The sequence below is a fragment of the Corella eumyota genome, chromosome 6 (genome assembly GCF_963082875.1).
Source record: "Corella eumyota chromosome 6, kaCorEumy4.1, whole genome shotgun sequence".
Taxonomy (NCBI): Eukaryota; Metazoa; Chordata; class Ascidiacea; order Phlebobranchia; family Corellidae; genus Corella; species Corella eumyota.
Genome location: NC_137495.1, coordinates 5,954,473 through 5,969,371, shown reverse-complemented (window position 1 = coordinate 5,969,371; position 14,899 = coordinate 5,954,473). Strand labels below are relative to the sequence as shown.

The following is a 14,899-nucleotide window of genomic DNA, read 5'->3' as shown; positions in this document are numbered from 1 at the left end:
ATTTTAGGTAATAAATAAATGCGAATGGGCTTCCCTTTTTTGAATTACTAGGCAATACATAGGCGTTTCGTGTTATTAAATAACGCGTTATGATATGATTGGGGCCAGTGCCATATCATAAAATGTTACTAGCGAAATAATGTTCTCTGGGCTTTGAAATTCGATTTTATACCACTTTGCTTAGCCTTTGAACCATTTAATAAAGATTCCCTGCTTAGTATGTATATTTTCTGGGTTCTTTCAAATTTACAAACAACAACACCTGCCAACGCATGGCCTACTTTGGAACTGTTTTAAACATTCATCGGTTGCTTGTTTTGTATATTCAGTTTCTTTTAAAGCAACTAGAAACCAAACACAAAACATTTGAATATACTCCTTTTGTTGTGACTGTATTAAATGGCGCAAGCACTTCATAATATTTGCTTAGCGTGAATAATTTTAGTTTTATGTAGAGTTCTTAGATCACAAAACAAATAGAGCTACTCGCGTGCCTTACATCAGTACCTGATAAGTTCTAATAAGGCGGACAATCGTAAACAATACCAAGAAAACCACTTTCTCCCATTTAAGTATTTTGCTTTTAGCTAATGCTACTGGTAAATGGCCTAACTAGTCCAACAATTTCCATGTTCTATCGACTCCTTGCCTTAATTTAGAAATCAAAAAGAATCTAAACGTATCAAAAAGTTAGTATTTACAAGTGTAAACATAAACAACTACAGCAACATAATAACTACAGAACAAAAAACTATCTTTCTGTGGGTAATGTCAAAACACAAAAACAATAGTAAATTGTATATTTACATAATCCCAAACTAATTTTCACGAGGACACATGCCTATAAAAAAGAAACGCTCCGCATGCCCCAACAGAAAGTAACAGTCCGAATGAAAAACATGTTTCGTTAGTCATTTTACGCATCACGGGATGTGTTTCCATAAACTCTTGTATCATAGCTCCTGCCACATTTTTCTTCGGAAATGAAAATTTGGGCACGTCGCGTTGTAAAAACTTACAGATAGGATCCCAGCCTTGTGAAACGTTGTATACTAATAACTTGGAAGCAGGAGCATTCTACGAAGGATAAGTTATGTACGTTTTTTAAAAGTGACAGACCAGTTAAAAATCGATTAAAAGATTGATATGTTATAGTGTAACTGAGTTTTATTTTGTGTTTTTACCTGTTTCACGTAAGCCGTATGTTGCCGAAACGCTCTTACCATGAGCATTTCGTTGATTGGCAACTTTTGCCACGGCGATTTTAGCACAACTCCAAACAGGGTCACAACTACACAAAAAAAATTTAAAAATAGCTTTAATGGCGCATTTTTTGTTGTTTTTTATTCTTTATTAAAATATAGAGCGTTTTGTAATTTAAATTAAAATAGCTGCATATATTTACTCACAAACAAGCTGCATGTGCTTGAAAAATCGTCTACCAGTTGGCGACAGGGTTTGCATTAAGTTAAAAAACGTTGCATTTTCAACCTGCTCCGTGTTAGCTTTGAAGCTTCTGTACCACTCTTTTTCGTCTCGGGTAGTTAATATAATCTTAAAACGGTTATCAATTTATTGTTACAGTCTTCAAAGAAAAACTAGTAAAAATGCTAACCTTTGCATTGGGAAAGGCTTCAGTAATTTTCTCCCAGAAAAAGCAAGGCGGGGAGTCGACTAACACATCTACGTCAGAATACATTCGCTTGAAGTCGTCTACAGTGCCACCTTCTCGAATCATTCTTTTCCAGTCCTCGCCATGGTAATAAAAATGCTCCATAAAATCATACACCTTGTAACCCAATTTCTGCATAGCAATTGCCATACTCTTAGTCCCAGTTTTGGGAAACCCTACAACTATTATTTTCATGATGTATCTTGTAATGGCTATTAATCTAGGTCATCTAAAAGTTTCCTCAAACCTAGCCAGCGCTTGGTAAGTTGCTCGTTTTTTTGAAAGTAAAGTTTACCGTTACGCATTAGCAATTTTGTAACAGGAAAAATGCTGTTATGTTTGTACACTTGGTATACCATCGGTCGCCTGTTTGTTTGTTACAGAAGGTTAAAGTTATAGTTGCTTACAGTTAGGGCCTAAGACACTTACGTAATCATGTGTCATTATTTTTGTTTGGAAATAGGAAGCAGTTATAAGTTGTACCTAATGATTTCTAATTACGCAACGTATAACGAAAGTAGAGTTGGGCAATACGTAATTAAAAATAATTAACTGTTGAATTTAAACGCTGTTACACAACCTTTAGTAATTAACATCATTCGTAAACAACAGAACCCATTACCAGAATGTTCTTTGGCAACATTACGTGCATAACAGTGTAACAGTGTTTTGTTATCAACAACATATTTGAGATAACCTGCCAGACCCAAGGGCTAGAAGAACACTTAGAAAGTGCTCGAAATGCCGGGCTACAAGCATTGTTAGATTGTTTATCACTACATATACCTTAAACTTGATCTGTTTGTTAAACCTGTTTAAAGGTTGTTTACTCGATATATTCAAACTATTGCACAAAGCCCAAGTAAACAAACTTGCCTATCCGCTTTCAACCAATTTCTATAATATAAATAAACTGTATTGTAGGGGTTTACTATAATATTTATTGAAGAGAAAATAGAAAAACAAACATTTGAAAGAACAATATAACATATGTGTAAATTTAAGAACGTGAAATAAAATCCAATTTACTAAAGATTTGAACTGTGTTGTCTGCTACTATAGCAGAATGTCATAAGAGCTTTATCAGCATGTGATGGACAAAATAAAGCGATGAAAAGAATCTTTTTCCATAAGGCGATAAATATCTCTTTGGGCTCGGTCGAAACAGTTTGGAGAAATTTCCAACATTTGGTTTTTGGTCCAAACTTTGGTTTCAAATGAAAGATTGACCTAAAATTTAAAAAATGAAATTTAATAAGGCGTTTTTTTAAAACTATATCAGTGTATTGCGCGAACAATGCGCGAACAATACTAACATTTTTCTATATACTTGTGGACCATTTGTGACATATATTTATATTAAAAACTAACCTCCTGTAGAGAGCCGCTCTTTATAAAGTTATTGTAAATATCGTTCTGCGAAGTAAATGTACAATGACGTCGAAACTCTTCAACTTGCATCCAAAAGTCGAAGTTCTCCTCGCTGTACTCCTTTTTCAAAAACGACCGAAATCTTCCACTGTATTCTATAGTAAAAAAATGAAATCAATTAATTGATGAGAAACGTGGTTTAAAATATTGATTTTTTATACTAGATGAACCACGCTATTACAACGTATTTCAAATTTAATTTGTATTGATAATTACCTGAATCACGCAACACGATTTGGAGACTGACGTCAACAACAGTATTTGAACTTCTGTCGCTGGCAGTTCGAATAAACTTAGGATTGCCCTGACCCTGCCCTTCGATTTCGCTATGTTTTAAGTTGTTTTTCCTTTTCATTACCCTGTGTTTCCATTTGCGGGAGAACACGCCAAATCTAGCGCCCGGTCTTCGCAAACGTTCTACCTCGTGTAGGGTGCACAGGCTGACCGTCGAGTTGTTGGCCTTGGACTTGACCAGGGTACACTCTTTGCTTGACTTCGTAGTGAGCGAAACGCTTCGAATAGTTTTTCCTGACACCTTTTTGGCGTTGTTGTTTAACGACCTGCGTCGTGCATTGTATGTTTTGATAGGGGAGCTAACCACGGTTTTCTATAATAAAAACATGACGTTTAATTGTGTAAAAATTATAGTAATTGCCATAGCTATTTTTACAAAAAGAATATAGTGCTTTTGGGGAGTTGTACATTATTGTTTGAACTTTAGAACATACAATATTTAGGAAATCACAAAAAACTGTATAAACATATAAAAAAAACAATTACCAGAAAATTCGGTTTTCTTCGTATTTCCTGGTTCATTAAGGCTGCTGCTACTGCGGTAGCCTGCTTGTTTAAAAAAGTTTCTTCGTAGGGCTCAAAACTGACTTCGTCGTTGCAAAACTCGGAGACTGTTGAGGTATTAAGGTTGTCTGACTTTTCCCGCTTCCAGAATGGCAGAGATTTGATTTTGTTTTTCTTGGTTGGTATGTTGGCAAATTGTTTGGGCTTTCTCGGGCTGATAAAAACAGATCTTCGTACATTTGGGGGAGGGGTTGAAACAGCTAACATTTTTTTCTTGTTGTATATCGCTTTTGATTTAATTTAAAAAATATCTAAAAATAAATTAATTTTTTAGATATTAAATCTATAATTTTGCATACAAATGATTAGTGGGAAAGCCCAAGACTCGTTTCTACCACTGAATACCCATCGACCTCCTGGAGTACTAAACGATAATTTTTCACGGTCCACTCTTAAATACACAACCTCGCACGCTATCACAGTTTAATACCTCGCTTTGCACGCAATTACAACTTCTTAAGACAAGTTAATCGCCCGAGATCTAAATTATGCAAGGTGATCTTGTCCAACGCACGTTCTATGCAGCAGGGCTCAAATCGTTCGCCCGAAAACTATTGGATTTTAGATAAATATTTAATGTAATCTTAATGCCGATGTATTATTATCAAGAAAAATAAACGATAATCAATTATATATTTTTGACGACTGAATAACAAATGCGTATGTAGCACGAGCACAAATCATACTTAGACCGTTTGCCTGTTGTTCCTCGCTCCTTACTTACTTAGCTTGCTAATTAATAATGGCGGTTTCTAGTTCCAATTACTTTTATATACATTTGTCCTGCCTTTTTTATGCGCTTTCACACTCTTCTTTTCGTATGTATTGTACACGGAGAGCAAATTACCAAATGGCGTGTTGCTTATTTTGACACTTCTGTCTTGTCATAACGAACCCAGCTGCGTGCTTGTTATCATTAGTCGGCGATTAGCGCATCGCCATGTTATCTTTGGAGCGGCTTTCGCCTTTACATCGCATTGCGTTATGAAAGCAGCTCGTTAGGGGTTAAATAAAGCCCTTCTTATCTTAAACACGCGACTGTTAGGCTGATCATCGCACTTCCCCTTCTTATTTGGGTAATGACTTTACATATCGTTACGTTTGGAATTCGAAAAAGTAATTAAAATGCAATTTAAAATCGGCAAAAATGTTATTATGCGTCTGACTTAGACTTGGTCATGCTTATCTAAATATTTTGTAATCTGTGTCACTTTAAGTAATAAAACTTATACTAATATCTAGGACCTTAAACTATTATCGAATTATTATTTAGTGTCTACCAACTATAAGTGAAGTTACTTAATGACACAGTTTGTCTCTGACTTGAGACTTTTGTAATCCAAATCTTCCCCCAAGGTAAAAAGAATTGTTTTTTATTTAAATTTTCACAAATAATTTTCACAATTCAAACTGCAACAAAACAACAACGTACCTAAACCAATGTTTTCGCACCCCTTTGTCATTACTAAAGGTTTGCAACGTCGCTTTAAAGAACTCTATTCACCAGTCTGCACCGTCTCGCTGTTTAAACAATGCATTTCACCCAGGAACGGGTCTGGTGCGCAGGTAAATTGTTTAGAGAACAATAACATTGTTATTCGGAACAATTAAAAAATCACTTGTTAACAAAACGAGTAAGAAGTAACATTATTAACAATGTCTTATTTGCCCTGAAATGTCGTAAACAAGTTTTGTTGGAAGGTAATTAAAAATGTAAGACGCTATTAACGAGAAAATTAGGTGCCGGAAATAAATCTTATATAATATTTATTAAAAAACAAAATTGTGCAAACTTGCTTCCGTGGCTTACATAAGTTACACAATAATGAGCGCAATTATTATCTAAAATAAAGCAAAACAATAAACAAATATACTGTAATTATTCACACATTGTGTCAAAGTTGAAATGTTAATGCACAATCAGCGATAGGCGTGGGTTTTTTTTAAATCTCAGCTATCCAAACTCTTTTGTTCCACATTGGTTTTGTGTTTAGATCGCAACAGATGCAAACGCGTGGAATCCAATGTCGTGAAAGGTGTTAAAACAATATTATAGCTCGTCGTTCTTTGTGAACGCTCGTAATCTTGTCTTAAACACATTTGTGGGATAAGTCAACATTGAGTCTTCGCACCTGCTACAGTTATAATGTATTTGAATTTTGGTTTGTGCCGTTGAACTAATTAAAATGTATCAAACAAGTATTATAACTGCATGGGAAAAAATGTGCACAGCTTTGTGTTGTTGCAAATATATTAGATCACGTGTACTTTACGGATCTTCCAAACTATAAGAGCTGTAAAGGTATAAAGATATTTGCCAAAGACCGTAAAAATAACAAAAAATATGTAATAATGTTGTATAATGTATGCTTAATCTAATGGGTCTTTATATAACAAAGCTATATTTAAAACTATAGGCCCAAGCAAAGCAACTTTTAATTGTGTGAGTTATAAAGCGATAATTAGGCGCACGTGTTATTTTTTACACAAACTTAACCCCCTACAAAGAGTAGGAAAAAAAATCCCTCCTAAAAATAACAAAGTATTATAAACCTGATAATTGTCATCTTCTTAAAGTAATAAATGCTACGTCGACACGACTAAAGTGTTAAGTGTAGAACTATGCTTTCAATTTCGATTGCTTTGTGTTTATTTTGCTCCTTTATCAATGACTTTAAAATACTTGTTAGTAAGAGGAATTATTCCTATACAAACAGAACTCTTCTTTATTTGTAAAAAAATGTTTTTGAATCATTCTTATTATATTATAAATTAAATTTTGAAATTTAAATGACCCATTTTTTGAGATAGTTGTAAAGAGAAAGTGTTTTTATTTTTGAATAAAGCGCTCATTTACTTATTGGTAAGGTGGAATTATTTTTTCAAATTTTTTTCATTATTTTATAACCGCTAGGTTACAGCAGAGGACCATATTTTTAAATGCTTTCTCCTTGGGTTACCGGATTTGAAAACTTTTAATATTTCCGGTACTTCTTAAAATAAATTAATTTAGGTTTGTAAATGGTACCAATTAAACTATGTTGTTGCACTAATAGGTAGAAGTTACAAACACAAAAGTCAGAGTGTTTTAAAACCATTGTAATACTTTAAAATGATTACCAAAAAGATGGAAATTTAAGTTAACTGAAAAACGCAATTCTTAACTGAATGTCATCTTCCAATACAATGGGGTCAATATTTAATACGCTACGCAATTCTATTCTAAATGTTTTTATGTAAAAAAACACAAATAAACATTGTTTGTCTATTAGCGATAATAGTCTATGTCAGAATGGTAGTCATAAAGTATAAGCTGTTATAATTTATTGAGATATTAATAAATAACAAAAATAATGGCTCAAGAAAAAGTTGTGATCTGATCTTCAAACCATTTAGTTTTTGACTCAAATACCATCAGTAAACCACACTACTAGTTATTATTTTTATTATCAACCTCGTGTTTTTCAGATCTTAGATTTTAATTTTTTTTAACCATGACAATATTAAGATAACATACTCCAGTGGAAAAAGTGAACGATTTTCAATAATGTATCGTGCCACTATTCGATGCTTTAAACTACTGCCAAGATACATAATAGTTTTTATGATATGCCTTTTTGGATTTTTATATTTTTATGACGCCGAGTTCGGTTTTTGTAAATCCAGCAGCGCGATAGAAAAAAAAAACTTTGTCGAAATTCCACCTGCTCAACTCGAAGAGATTAAGCTAAAATGGATTAACGAGCAAACTGGAAAGCGAAAAACTGCAGATGAGCCTCCGAGAATAGACTCAAAACAGCCTTATGTTCCTATTGAGTGTCTCATCAATAATAACTACACTGTTGAATGTTTAAAAAGTACTGAGGGCAATGATGCAATTTTTATGCCTTATTCGTTCTTGGAGAAATATTATGAAATTTATGGAAAGATGAAGCATTTTGATGGTTACGATCGCTTCGAATTTTCTCATTCTTCAACAAGGGTAAATTCGTAAATATTTTGTTTTTACAATTATTTGGCACTAAAATATAAATGCACCTAGGATGAATATAAGGGGTGTTGCTTAATGGGTAGCTTAGTGCACATTAAACCTTGTGGTTGTTGGTTGTTTGTTCAATCATAAATCTCTTGATTTAATTTCAAATGTCACCTCTGCCAATGCAACTTACCCGTCACCTCTGTCAAAATTAAGGGCATGCTAGTAAAAATATCTGCAATAAATATTGCTGTAAATATTATTTATTTTTTTTGTTTTAATATAGGTTGTTTATGACCCCAAAACACCATACACTTACAAAAGCAATTTTATGACCTTTGATTTTTACCAAGTAGAAGTAAGAGATCGGGTCAAGTATATCACTGGAATTGAAGGTATAAATATAAGTAAAGCTTTTACTATATTGTCCAAGCAAAAAAGGTTTAAAAAAGTTTGTTAAAATATCTCCGTCTTTATCAAATATAATTTTATTTTTTTTTAAGGGGTACCTCTGTCCATACAGTGGGGTTTAGATGGCTATTTTTACCCCATTCAAATAGCCCAGTATGGAATAAGTCATTACAGCAAGAATGTTGTTGCAAAAGAACCTCCCCACACTAATGTATATGAAGATGGCGAAAGCAACAAACAGGTATATTACTTTCATTTTCTTTTTGTTTGTTTTAGGATTTGATGGGTTAAAATGTTATTCTGAAAGAGTAGCTGTTTTGTTATAATTTTATACTAAAGGGTAGCTGTTTTGTTATAATTTTTTTAAAAGTAAAAAAAATTTTTTCAGCCAACTTACAAAATGACGAATCACCACTGCAAAGTGTCGACCGTTTATGACAAAACACGAAAGTCAAACGTCATCAACTTTGTAACGCCAGGTTAGTGGACTCAATTCACTTATGTTTTGACTTCATTATTTTGTTTACAATATTTACTTTTACCAAGCTCAAAACTATTTGACATAAATTAAAAACAGGGTGTATCAAAATCTGATATTGTTATTTTTGGCACGGGCAATTGAAAATCTTCGCTTTGCAAACAACTTTTAAATTTTGAAGCAGAAAATCAATGATTTTCTAAAGAGAAAACATTAAAATTTTATTAAATCTCGTTCTAGTTTCGATGCCAATGGGTAATGGTATATCTTTGATCATGGGCAACACCATGGAAAGGGAATTATCGTTCGACATTAAATTTGTGACTAACGGCTCAATTAGCGTTGTACTGGACACTGCAGGAAAAACAAAATCATACACCATTCATTATGTGACTAATAGGTGAGCTTATACATCAAAGGTTTTGAGTTGCAATGTAGTATAAGGTAATAATTAGTTAATGTAAATAGGTTCACAAGGTTAACTGAAAAAATAAAAGTAAACAAAAAAACAAAAGGTTGAATTCATGTACCATTATTCAATAAGGCAGCGTGGTGTAGTGGTAAGAACACTTGCTATACCACACTTGGGGACGTGGGTTCAATCCCCACTGATCTCATCCTGTAGTGCTCTTGAGTAAGGCACTATAAACGGTACGAACTCCTGCTGAGCCAGCACTTAACCAGCAGTATAATTATTGGGCAACTATAATCTATAATATCCCAAACTGCTACAGGCAACTCGAAACTGGGTCGGAGTAACTGATGTTACTCTATGTTTAAGTCGCGCATTCGACTTTCCCACATCAAGGATAAAGATATATGCAAAAAATAAAATAAGTCTTTAGATGGGGGGCCTTTTAAAATATTCATGCTTTGCAATATTTCTTAGTGCTATTTTGGATTACGATCACAAATCTAATATTTTTTTCGGGATCGGAGCCTCGACAAGTTGGAGGCACATCTCCAGGTCACTCAACTCCGATCTTCGAAAAGGGATTGCTTTTGGAAACAAGAAAGTATTTAGAAAAACTAAAATAAATATTCAAAAGGTAAGTTTGCAGGCTAGTCTCCAAACATTTAGTTATAAATTCCTCCCAGTTTTGAAATATTTGTAAAGGCTTTAAGTATTGCAAATTGTTTAAAACTGCAAATCTTGCAATATAAATAATTTCCAAATTCTGAAATAGCGAAAATTAAAAAAAAATTGCATCCTCTGAATTTTGATAAGGTATCCAAAATCATTCTTCGTGGCGAAGGTTTTATAGATAATGTAACTATATCGACGAGTAACTACATGGCCCATTTTCATGATGCCTGCAACTGGATGTACAAAAACCAAGATCAAGCAACCGGGGGTTGGAAAACGGACTTTGAACGAGCCTTGGAAGGGTTTGACACCATTCCTCCAGGATGGCTTTCTGCTATGGCACAAGGCCAGGCGATGTCGTTGCTATCAAGGGGCTATTTTTATTCCGAAAATAAACTCTACATTAAAGCTTTGTCATTGGCGTTAAAACCCTACACAGTGCCTTCAAATAAGGGTGGAATTCGAGCTGTGTTTCTTGACAAGTATGTGTGGTATGAGGAGTACCCTACAAACCCCAGTTCTTTTGTTTTAAACGGGTTTATCTATTCCCTGATAGGACTTTATGATTTTAAATCACTTTTAGAGGACCAATTTCATCTAGACAATGATATGAATGCAGACGTACAAGCCGAGTTTTTAAAAATCGATGTTGACATCTTACAAACTCACGCTCTGGTAAGCGCGTTGTATGACGACGGGTTGACATCGCTGAAAGCAATGTTGCCGTTGTACGACGGCGGTTCGCGCACTTTCTATGACCTGCGACATTTTGTATTAAAGTTGCCTCCCAACGTGGCAAGATGGGACTACCACGCTACCCATTTAAGTCAGCTTCGATTACTTTTTTCAGTTACAAAAGATCCTATTTTTAAAAGCTATTTTGACAGTTGGTATGGCTACATGGTCGGTATACCAGCTAAACACAACTAACTTTTCAAAGCTTTTACCTGCCTTATTTTACATTTTAAATTTAAGAATGTTTTTGTATTCTTGGTGCAAACTGCAATTATGCAAATTTCGAAGTGAGAATAGTGCGTGAAAGTTGAGAATATAGATATTAAGTTGTTTGAAATGTTTTATCATCAACAAGTTTTTAGATTTTTTTTACTTTTTCAGTGTTTTTATTGTCACTTTTTTATAAACTTCTTACCTTTAAGGGTGCAAGCATTTTACATCATTGATTTTTGTTGTGGATAATTTTTTTATAAAATATATTTATTTATTTCACAAATCGATAGACTGTTTTTTAAGTTGTTGCAACACTATAGTTTTTATTATGAAATCACCTTTTTTTTAACTTGTATCCCATTAGTAGTATTATTTTTTTATTGTTATAGTACAGTAATTTTTAGTAGAATGTTTTTATCCTATTTATTAATGAAATTGGTAATGGTTTTGTCATTTTTGAAATTGATGGGTTTACAAAATAGTTATCACTATCTATAATGTATTGTATACAATATTGTCCACTTTTGTTTTATTGTACTACATTTAAGTTTCTTTTTAAAAAACATCACAATATTTAAAACCAACTCTCTCTATCATAAAAAAATTTGGCAGATGTTTTGTGCATATTATCATGTATTCGCAAAGTAATGAAATTAGTAAGCCAATAGGTTTGAAAAACATAAAGTTATATATTTGTACAAGAAAAAGGACAGCAGTGGCAGTAAAGTTATTTAATTTTAAAGCAGATTTTATTTGCAAGTTTAGATTGGATTTCTATTTCTAGATTTCTAAATTAATGGCAGCACTTTTTTGTTAAAGGAATGCAGGAGTTTGCACAGGAATATTAGAGAATATTTTTCTATACACTCGAACTTCATTTGATGTATTCTGCATAAACAAAAAAATGCAAACATGGACAGAAAGTACAGCACAATTTTGTAAGAAAAACATTAATTAAGGGCAGTTTAGTTGAAATTGAAAACATGCCACTTATAATTTAGACACCACTACTAATTAATTATATTTTACACAGAAAATAAGTCAGTATTTCAATAGCCAGAAGCAAAGTAAGCCATTGCTAGAAAATGCAAGTCAAAAGAATTAATTCTAAAGTTGATTCTTTCTACAACTTTATGTTATAATTTAATTGCATGTAAAAAATAGTTTGAATAATCTATCATCAAATAAAAGAAAAACTAATTTTCTTTTCCATACTTGAACGAGCCTTCTGTTTCCAATTTGGGTGAGAGAGAACTGGTTGATGCAACGCTCATTGATCGAACTTTCGAGATCGGGGTGCCTCGGTATCGAGGTACTCTACTCTTATTGCTTGACCTGTTTAAATCCTAAAATAAAAATTTTAATAAAAATTTAGTTTTTGAAATTGAATTTGCAAAATATTAAAAAAATCTAAAACTTTTAAAATTTAAGGTTTAACTTACATTTCTGGATTCAGGCGAATTGTTGTGTCCCAAAATAGACAATGGCGATCGAGTTTGCTGTTTCCCCATCTGAACTCCCTTCTTTTCAAGCACGTGACGATGCAATTTCATTGGTATTTGTTTCGCCTGTGTATTTTCATCTTGCTTTTTGGCTCTTGACGGGTATTGGTTGTTTGGACTTTGATTTTTTAAGTCTAAGCTCGTTGTTGGGGAGTCGGTACTCTTTTGGGTTCGCAGGGGTTTGATAATACCACTTCTGCGGCGAACTAAAACAGTTAAATAACAAAAAAGTTATTCAGGTAAAAAACACGTATATATTACTAGTTTTTGTAAAAAAAAACAATTGTGAATAAAAGTACCTGATGGGATTCTTGTCTTTGGTTTATTTTTGATTTTTGAATCAGCAGCATCTTTGTTTGTGGGTGCCTCTGCTAGCGGTTTTAGGGCAATATTTTCAACCACCTCTTTCATTGAGATAACTTCTACAGCCTTCTCTGAGTTAACAAAATCATTCAGGTTGTTGTCAACAGTATCATTGCATGGCAGGATTTCAGAAATTTCAATTAGATCGTTCTTGAATTGGTCTTCAGTGTAAGTACACGTGGACATATTAAACATGCTTGTTTCCAGTATTTTTATGTCATTTGAGTCCAGTAGTTTAACACTTTGATTCTCCTCGGGAATTAGTGAGCTAGTGAGATCAGAGAAAGTGGGATTAGATTCAAGGGTATGTTCCTCCTGCATTTTTTGGGGTGACTGTGTGTCTTGTAGCAAACTGTGGTGTTCTGACATCGCACCATGAAGTTGGGACATATCGGAGGACACAGTGGATTCTTTTCCAACATCCTTTTCCTCCTCGATATCCAGATTTTTATCCACAGTCATAACAACAGAATCTGTAGTTTGAAACTCGGTTAAAACCTGGTCTAGTTCTAGAATTTCTGATATATTTTCTGCATCCTTTTCAGCCAAAGATGTGTTCTGTTGTTCAGTTATCTCCTCATCTTCGCCAATTACCAATATTTCGGTCATCAACTTCTTCACAACTGCATCCGTAATTTCATCCACATTATCTTTTGAAAACAAAGCATTGTTTTGCTCTTCTGTTATTGATTCACCGAACACAGTAGCAGGGCTATCGAAAAATTCGAACTCTTCCATAGATGTGTTTGGGCTGGGGTCTTCACTACCACATGTAGCTCTTGCACTAGAGGATCTAGATACATTTAAAATACTTGCGCAACTAAGACTGCTCAGGTTAAGGGGTGAAAGGGTGTTGATCTCCAATTTATCGACTGTTTGCAAAGCTGAATTCTCGTTGTCTTCTGATTGGGTTGCTGGTGTGGTCGTCATGGTGTTGGTAAGCAAAACAGTGCGTCGAAGACTCTCTGTGGAAAGGTATAAAAACATAAAATTTTATTATCACCTATTGGTTGGACCACAAACATGAATATTCAACTTTTTATTAAAAAGATAGTTTATAGACTTACCAGCATAAGATAGTTTTAAAGGGGTGCGCTCAATACCAGTAGATGGCGATCTAGGATCCTTGAGATCTTTATCGTCCAAAATTTTAACAATCGGTGTTCGAGCAATCTTTGCACTTGGTGACCTCGGATCAACAACATTTTGTGCTGAATTGGTTTCATATTCACCCTTGTTTACAATGGGTGTTCTTAAAATCACATTGCTTGGTGATCTGGGGTCAATCATTGCAAACTCCTCTTCAAGAACTTTTATTTTAGGCTTTTGGTTTGGCGTTCGGCAGCTGGATTCGGAATTTACTTGACATTGAGTGACCATGACCTCCTCGGCATCTGATGTAACAGCAGTCATGTCATACTCTGAAGTTACCACAATCGACGGAAGGGGCACTAATGGGGTCCTGGGAATAAAACTTGATGGGGACCTTGGGTCTGGCATACTATTAGCATCAAAAGGAGCAGTATCATCCGCACTAAATGTTGGTTTGGCTAGACTACTGAAAGATCCGCTTGTTTCTCCTTCAACAACAGCATCTTCTGCGCACTTTTCTTCAGGAAGTTCATCCTTGTCAAAGACCTCACAACAATTGCTTGATGTGCTTCCCATTTTTGACTGTTTGGACCTAAAACTGTAAAAATTAAACAGTTTCATTGACAGACTTAGCAAAATCCTTGTACTAACAACTAACTACACTTTGATACAATCAGCCCAACAATTTTAAAATGCTAGTAAAGCATTAAGCGAGTGGTAAATCATAACAAACGGACAAAACAATGTAAAAATGCATAACGTTTTACCTTTTTAAATAATTCTGTAAATCCTTTAAGCAAACAAATATGTTAACAGCGTAACTACCTTCACAGAAGCTTAGGTTGATCTGTTAGCTTTACCAGCGTCGTCCTTAATGTATAACTGTTAAATTAATAATAAGATAGATAATCTGTTTGGTCAGATTGTTCGTTTCTTTTGTTTTTTTTTCGGGGGACCCTTTTAAATTTAAATGTCGCGGGGCTGAAAAGCGCAACGACGCATAACAATTTTTATCCTCTTGTTTCTGATATTTTTAAATAAAAATAGGCAATTGTGGCAAAATAAAATTAGTTATGGATCG

At 34.0% G+C, this 14,899-nt stretch overlaps 4 protein-coding genes across 5 annotated transcripts; 1 reads left to right on the top strand and 3 right to left on the bottom strand.

The window, feature by feature from the left end:
* Positions 1 to 776: 776 nt before the first annotated feature.
* LOC145756090 (uncharacterized) lies at positions 777 to 1,906 on the bottom strand. Its single transcript, XM_082572331.1, has 4 exons — positions 1,616 to 1,906; positions 1,410 to 1,554; positions 1,185 to 1,291; positions 777 to 1,077 (listed from the first exon to the last, which is right to left on the bottom strand). The coding sequence occupies exons 1-4, from the start codon at positions 1,865 to 1,867 to the stop codon at positions 826 to 828; spliced, it is 756 nt and encodes a 251-aa protein (XP_082428457.1). The 5' UTR covers positions 1,868 to 1,906; the 3' UTR covers positions 777 to 825.
* An 849-nt stretch (positions 1,907 to 2,755) lies between these two features.
* LOC145755724 (uncharacterized) lies at positions 2,756 to 4,168 on the bottom strand. The gene is made up of 4 exons (XM_082571973.1): positions 3,884 to 4,168; positions 3,320 to 3,710; positions 3,044 to 3,198; positions 2,756 to 2,902 (listed from the first exon to the last, which is right to left on the bottom strand). The coding sequence occupies exons 1-4, from the start codon at positions 4,166 to 4,168 to the stop codon at positions 2,756 to 2,758; spliced, it is 978 nt and encodes a 325-aa protein (XP_082428099.1).
* A 3,270-nt stretch (positions 4,169 to 7,438) lies between these two features.
* Positions 7,439 to 11,214, top strand: LOC145756089 (D-glucuronyl C5-epimerase-like). The gene is made up of 7 exons (XM_082572330.1): positions 7,439 to 7,943; positions 8,224 to 8,332; positions 8,441 to 8,589; positions 8,737 to 8,827; positions 9,067 to 9,226; positions 9,716 to 9,875; positions 10,055 to 11,214. Exons 1-7 carry the CDS (start codon positions 7,509 to 7,511, stop codon positions 10,841 to 10,843), a joined length of 1,893 nt encoding a protein of 630 aa, XP_082428456.1. The 5' UTR covers positions 7,439 to 7,508; the 3' UTR covers positions 10,844 to 11,214.
* Positions 11,215 to 11,527: 313 nt separating this feature from the next.
* Positions 11,528 to 14,749, bottom strand: LOC145755109 (uncharacterized). 2 transcript variants are annotated; one of them, XM_082571318.1, is made up of 5 exons: positions 14,586 to 14,749; positions 13,794 to 14,416; positions 12,663 to 13,691; positions 12,304 to 12,569; positions 11,528 to 12,207 (listed from the first exon to the last, which is right to left on the bottom strand). In XM_082571318.1, the coding sequence occupies exons 2-5, from the start codon at positions 14,392 to 14,394 to the stop codon at positions 12,058 to 12,060; spliced, it is 2,046 nt and encodes a 681-aa protein (XP_082427444.1). In that variant the 5' UTR covers positions 14,395 to 14,416; positions 14,586 to 14,749; the 3' UTR covers positions 11,528 to 12,057. The 2 variants fall into 2 exon arrangements, with proteins under 2 accessions (XP_082427444.1, XP_082427446.1); XM_082571320.1 differs by having other exon boundaries at positions 12,126 to 12,196.
* Positions 14,750 to 14,899: the final 150 nt, after the last annotated feature.

Bases quoted from the DNA above. Each gene is read 5' to 3' on its own strand.
- LOC145755109 (XM_082571318.1), bottom strand. From the start codon at position 14,394: ATGGGAAGCACATCAAGCAATTGTTGTGAGGTCTTTGACAAGGATGAA. The intron at 13,692-13,793 runs GTAAGTCTATAA...ACCTTTCCACAG, and splicing joins TTTAAAACTATCTTATGCTG to AGAGTCTTCGACGCACTGTT. The intron at 12,570-12,662 runs GTACTTTTATTC...TAACTGTTTTAG, and splicing joins AAAGACAAGAATCCCATCAG to TTCGCCGCAGAAGTGGTATT.
- LOC145756089 (XM_082572330.1), top strand. From the start codon at position 7,509: ATGTATCGTGCCACTATTCGATGCTTTAAACTACTGCCAAGATACATA. The intron at 8,333-8,440 runs GTATAAATATAA...TTTTTTTTTAAG, and splicing joins GTATATCACTGGAATTGAAG to GGGTACCTCTGTCCATACAG. The intron at 9,227-9,715 runs GTGAGCTTATAC...AATATTTCTTAG, and splicing joins ATTCATTATGTGACTAATAG to TGCTATTTTGGATTACGATC.
- LOC145755724 (XM_082571973.1), bottom strand. From the start codon at position 4,168: ATGTTAGCTGTTTCAACCCCTCCCCCAAATGTACGAAGATCTGTTTTT. The intron at 3,199-3,319 runs GTAATTATCAAT...TTTTTACTATAG, and splicing joins AATCGTGTTGCGTGATTCAG to AATACAGTGGAAGATTTCGG. The intron at 2,903-3,043 runs GTTAGTTTTTAA...TTTAAATTTTAG, and splicing joins AGAGCGGCTCTCTACAGGAG to GTCAATCTTTCATTTGAAAC.
- LOC145756090 (XM_082572331.1), bottom strand. From the start codon at position 1,867: ATGAAAATAATAGTTGTAGGGTTTCCCAAAACTGGGACTAAGAGTATG. The intron at 1,292-1,409 runs GTGAGTAAATAT...TTTTTTGTGTAG, and splicing joins CAAGCACATGCAGCTTGTTT to TTGTGACCCTGTTTGGAGTT. The intron at 1,078-1,184 runs GTAAAAACACAA...TATCCTTCGTAG, and splicing joins ATACGGCTTACGTGAAACAG to AATGCTCCTGCTTCCAAGTT.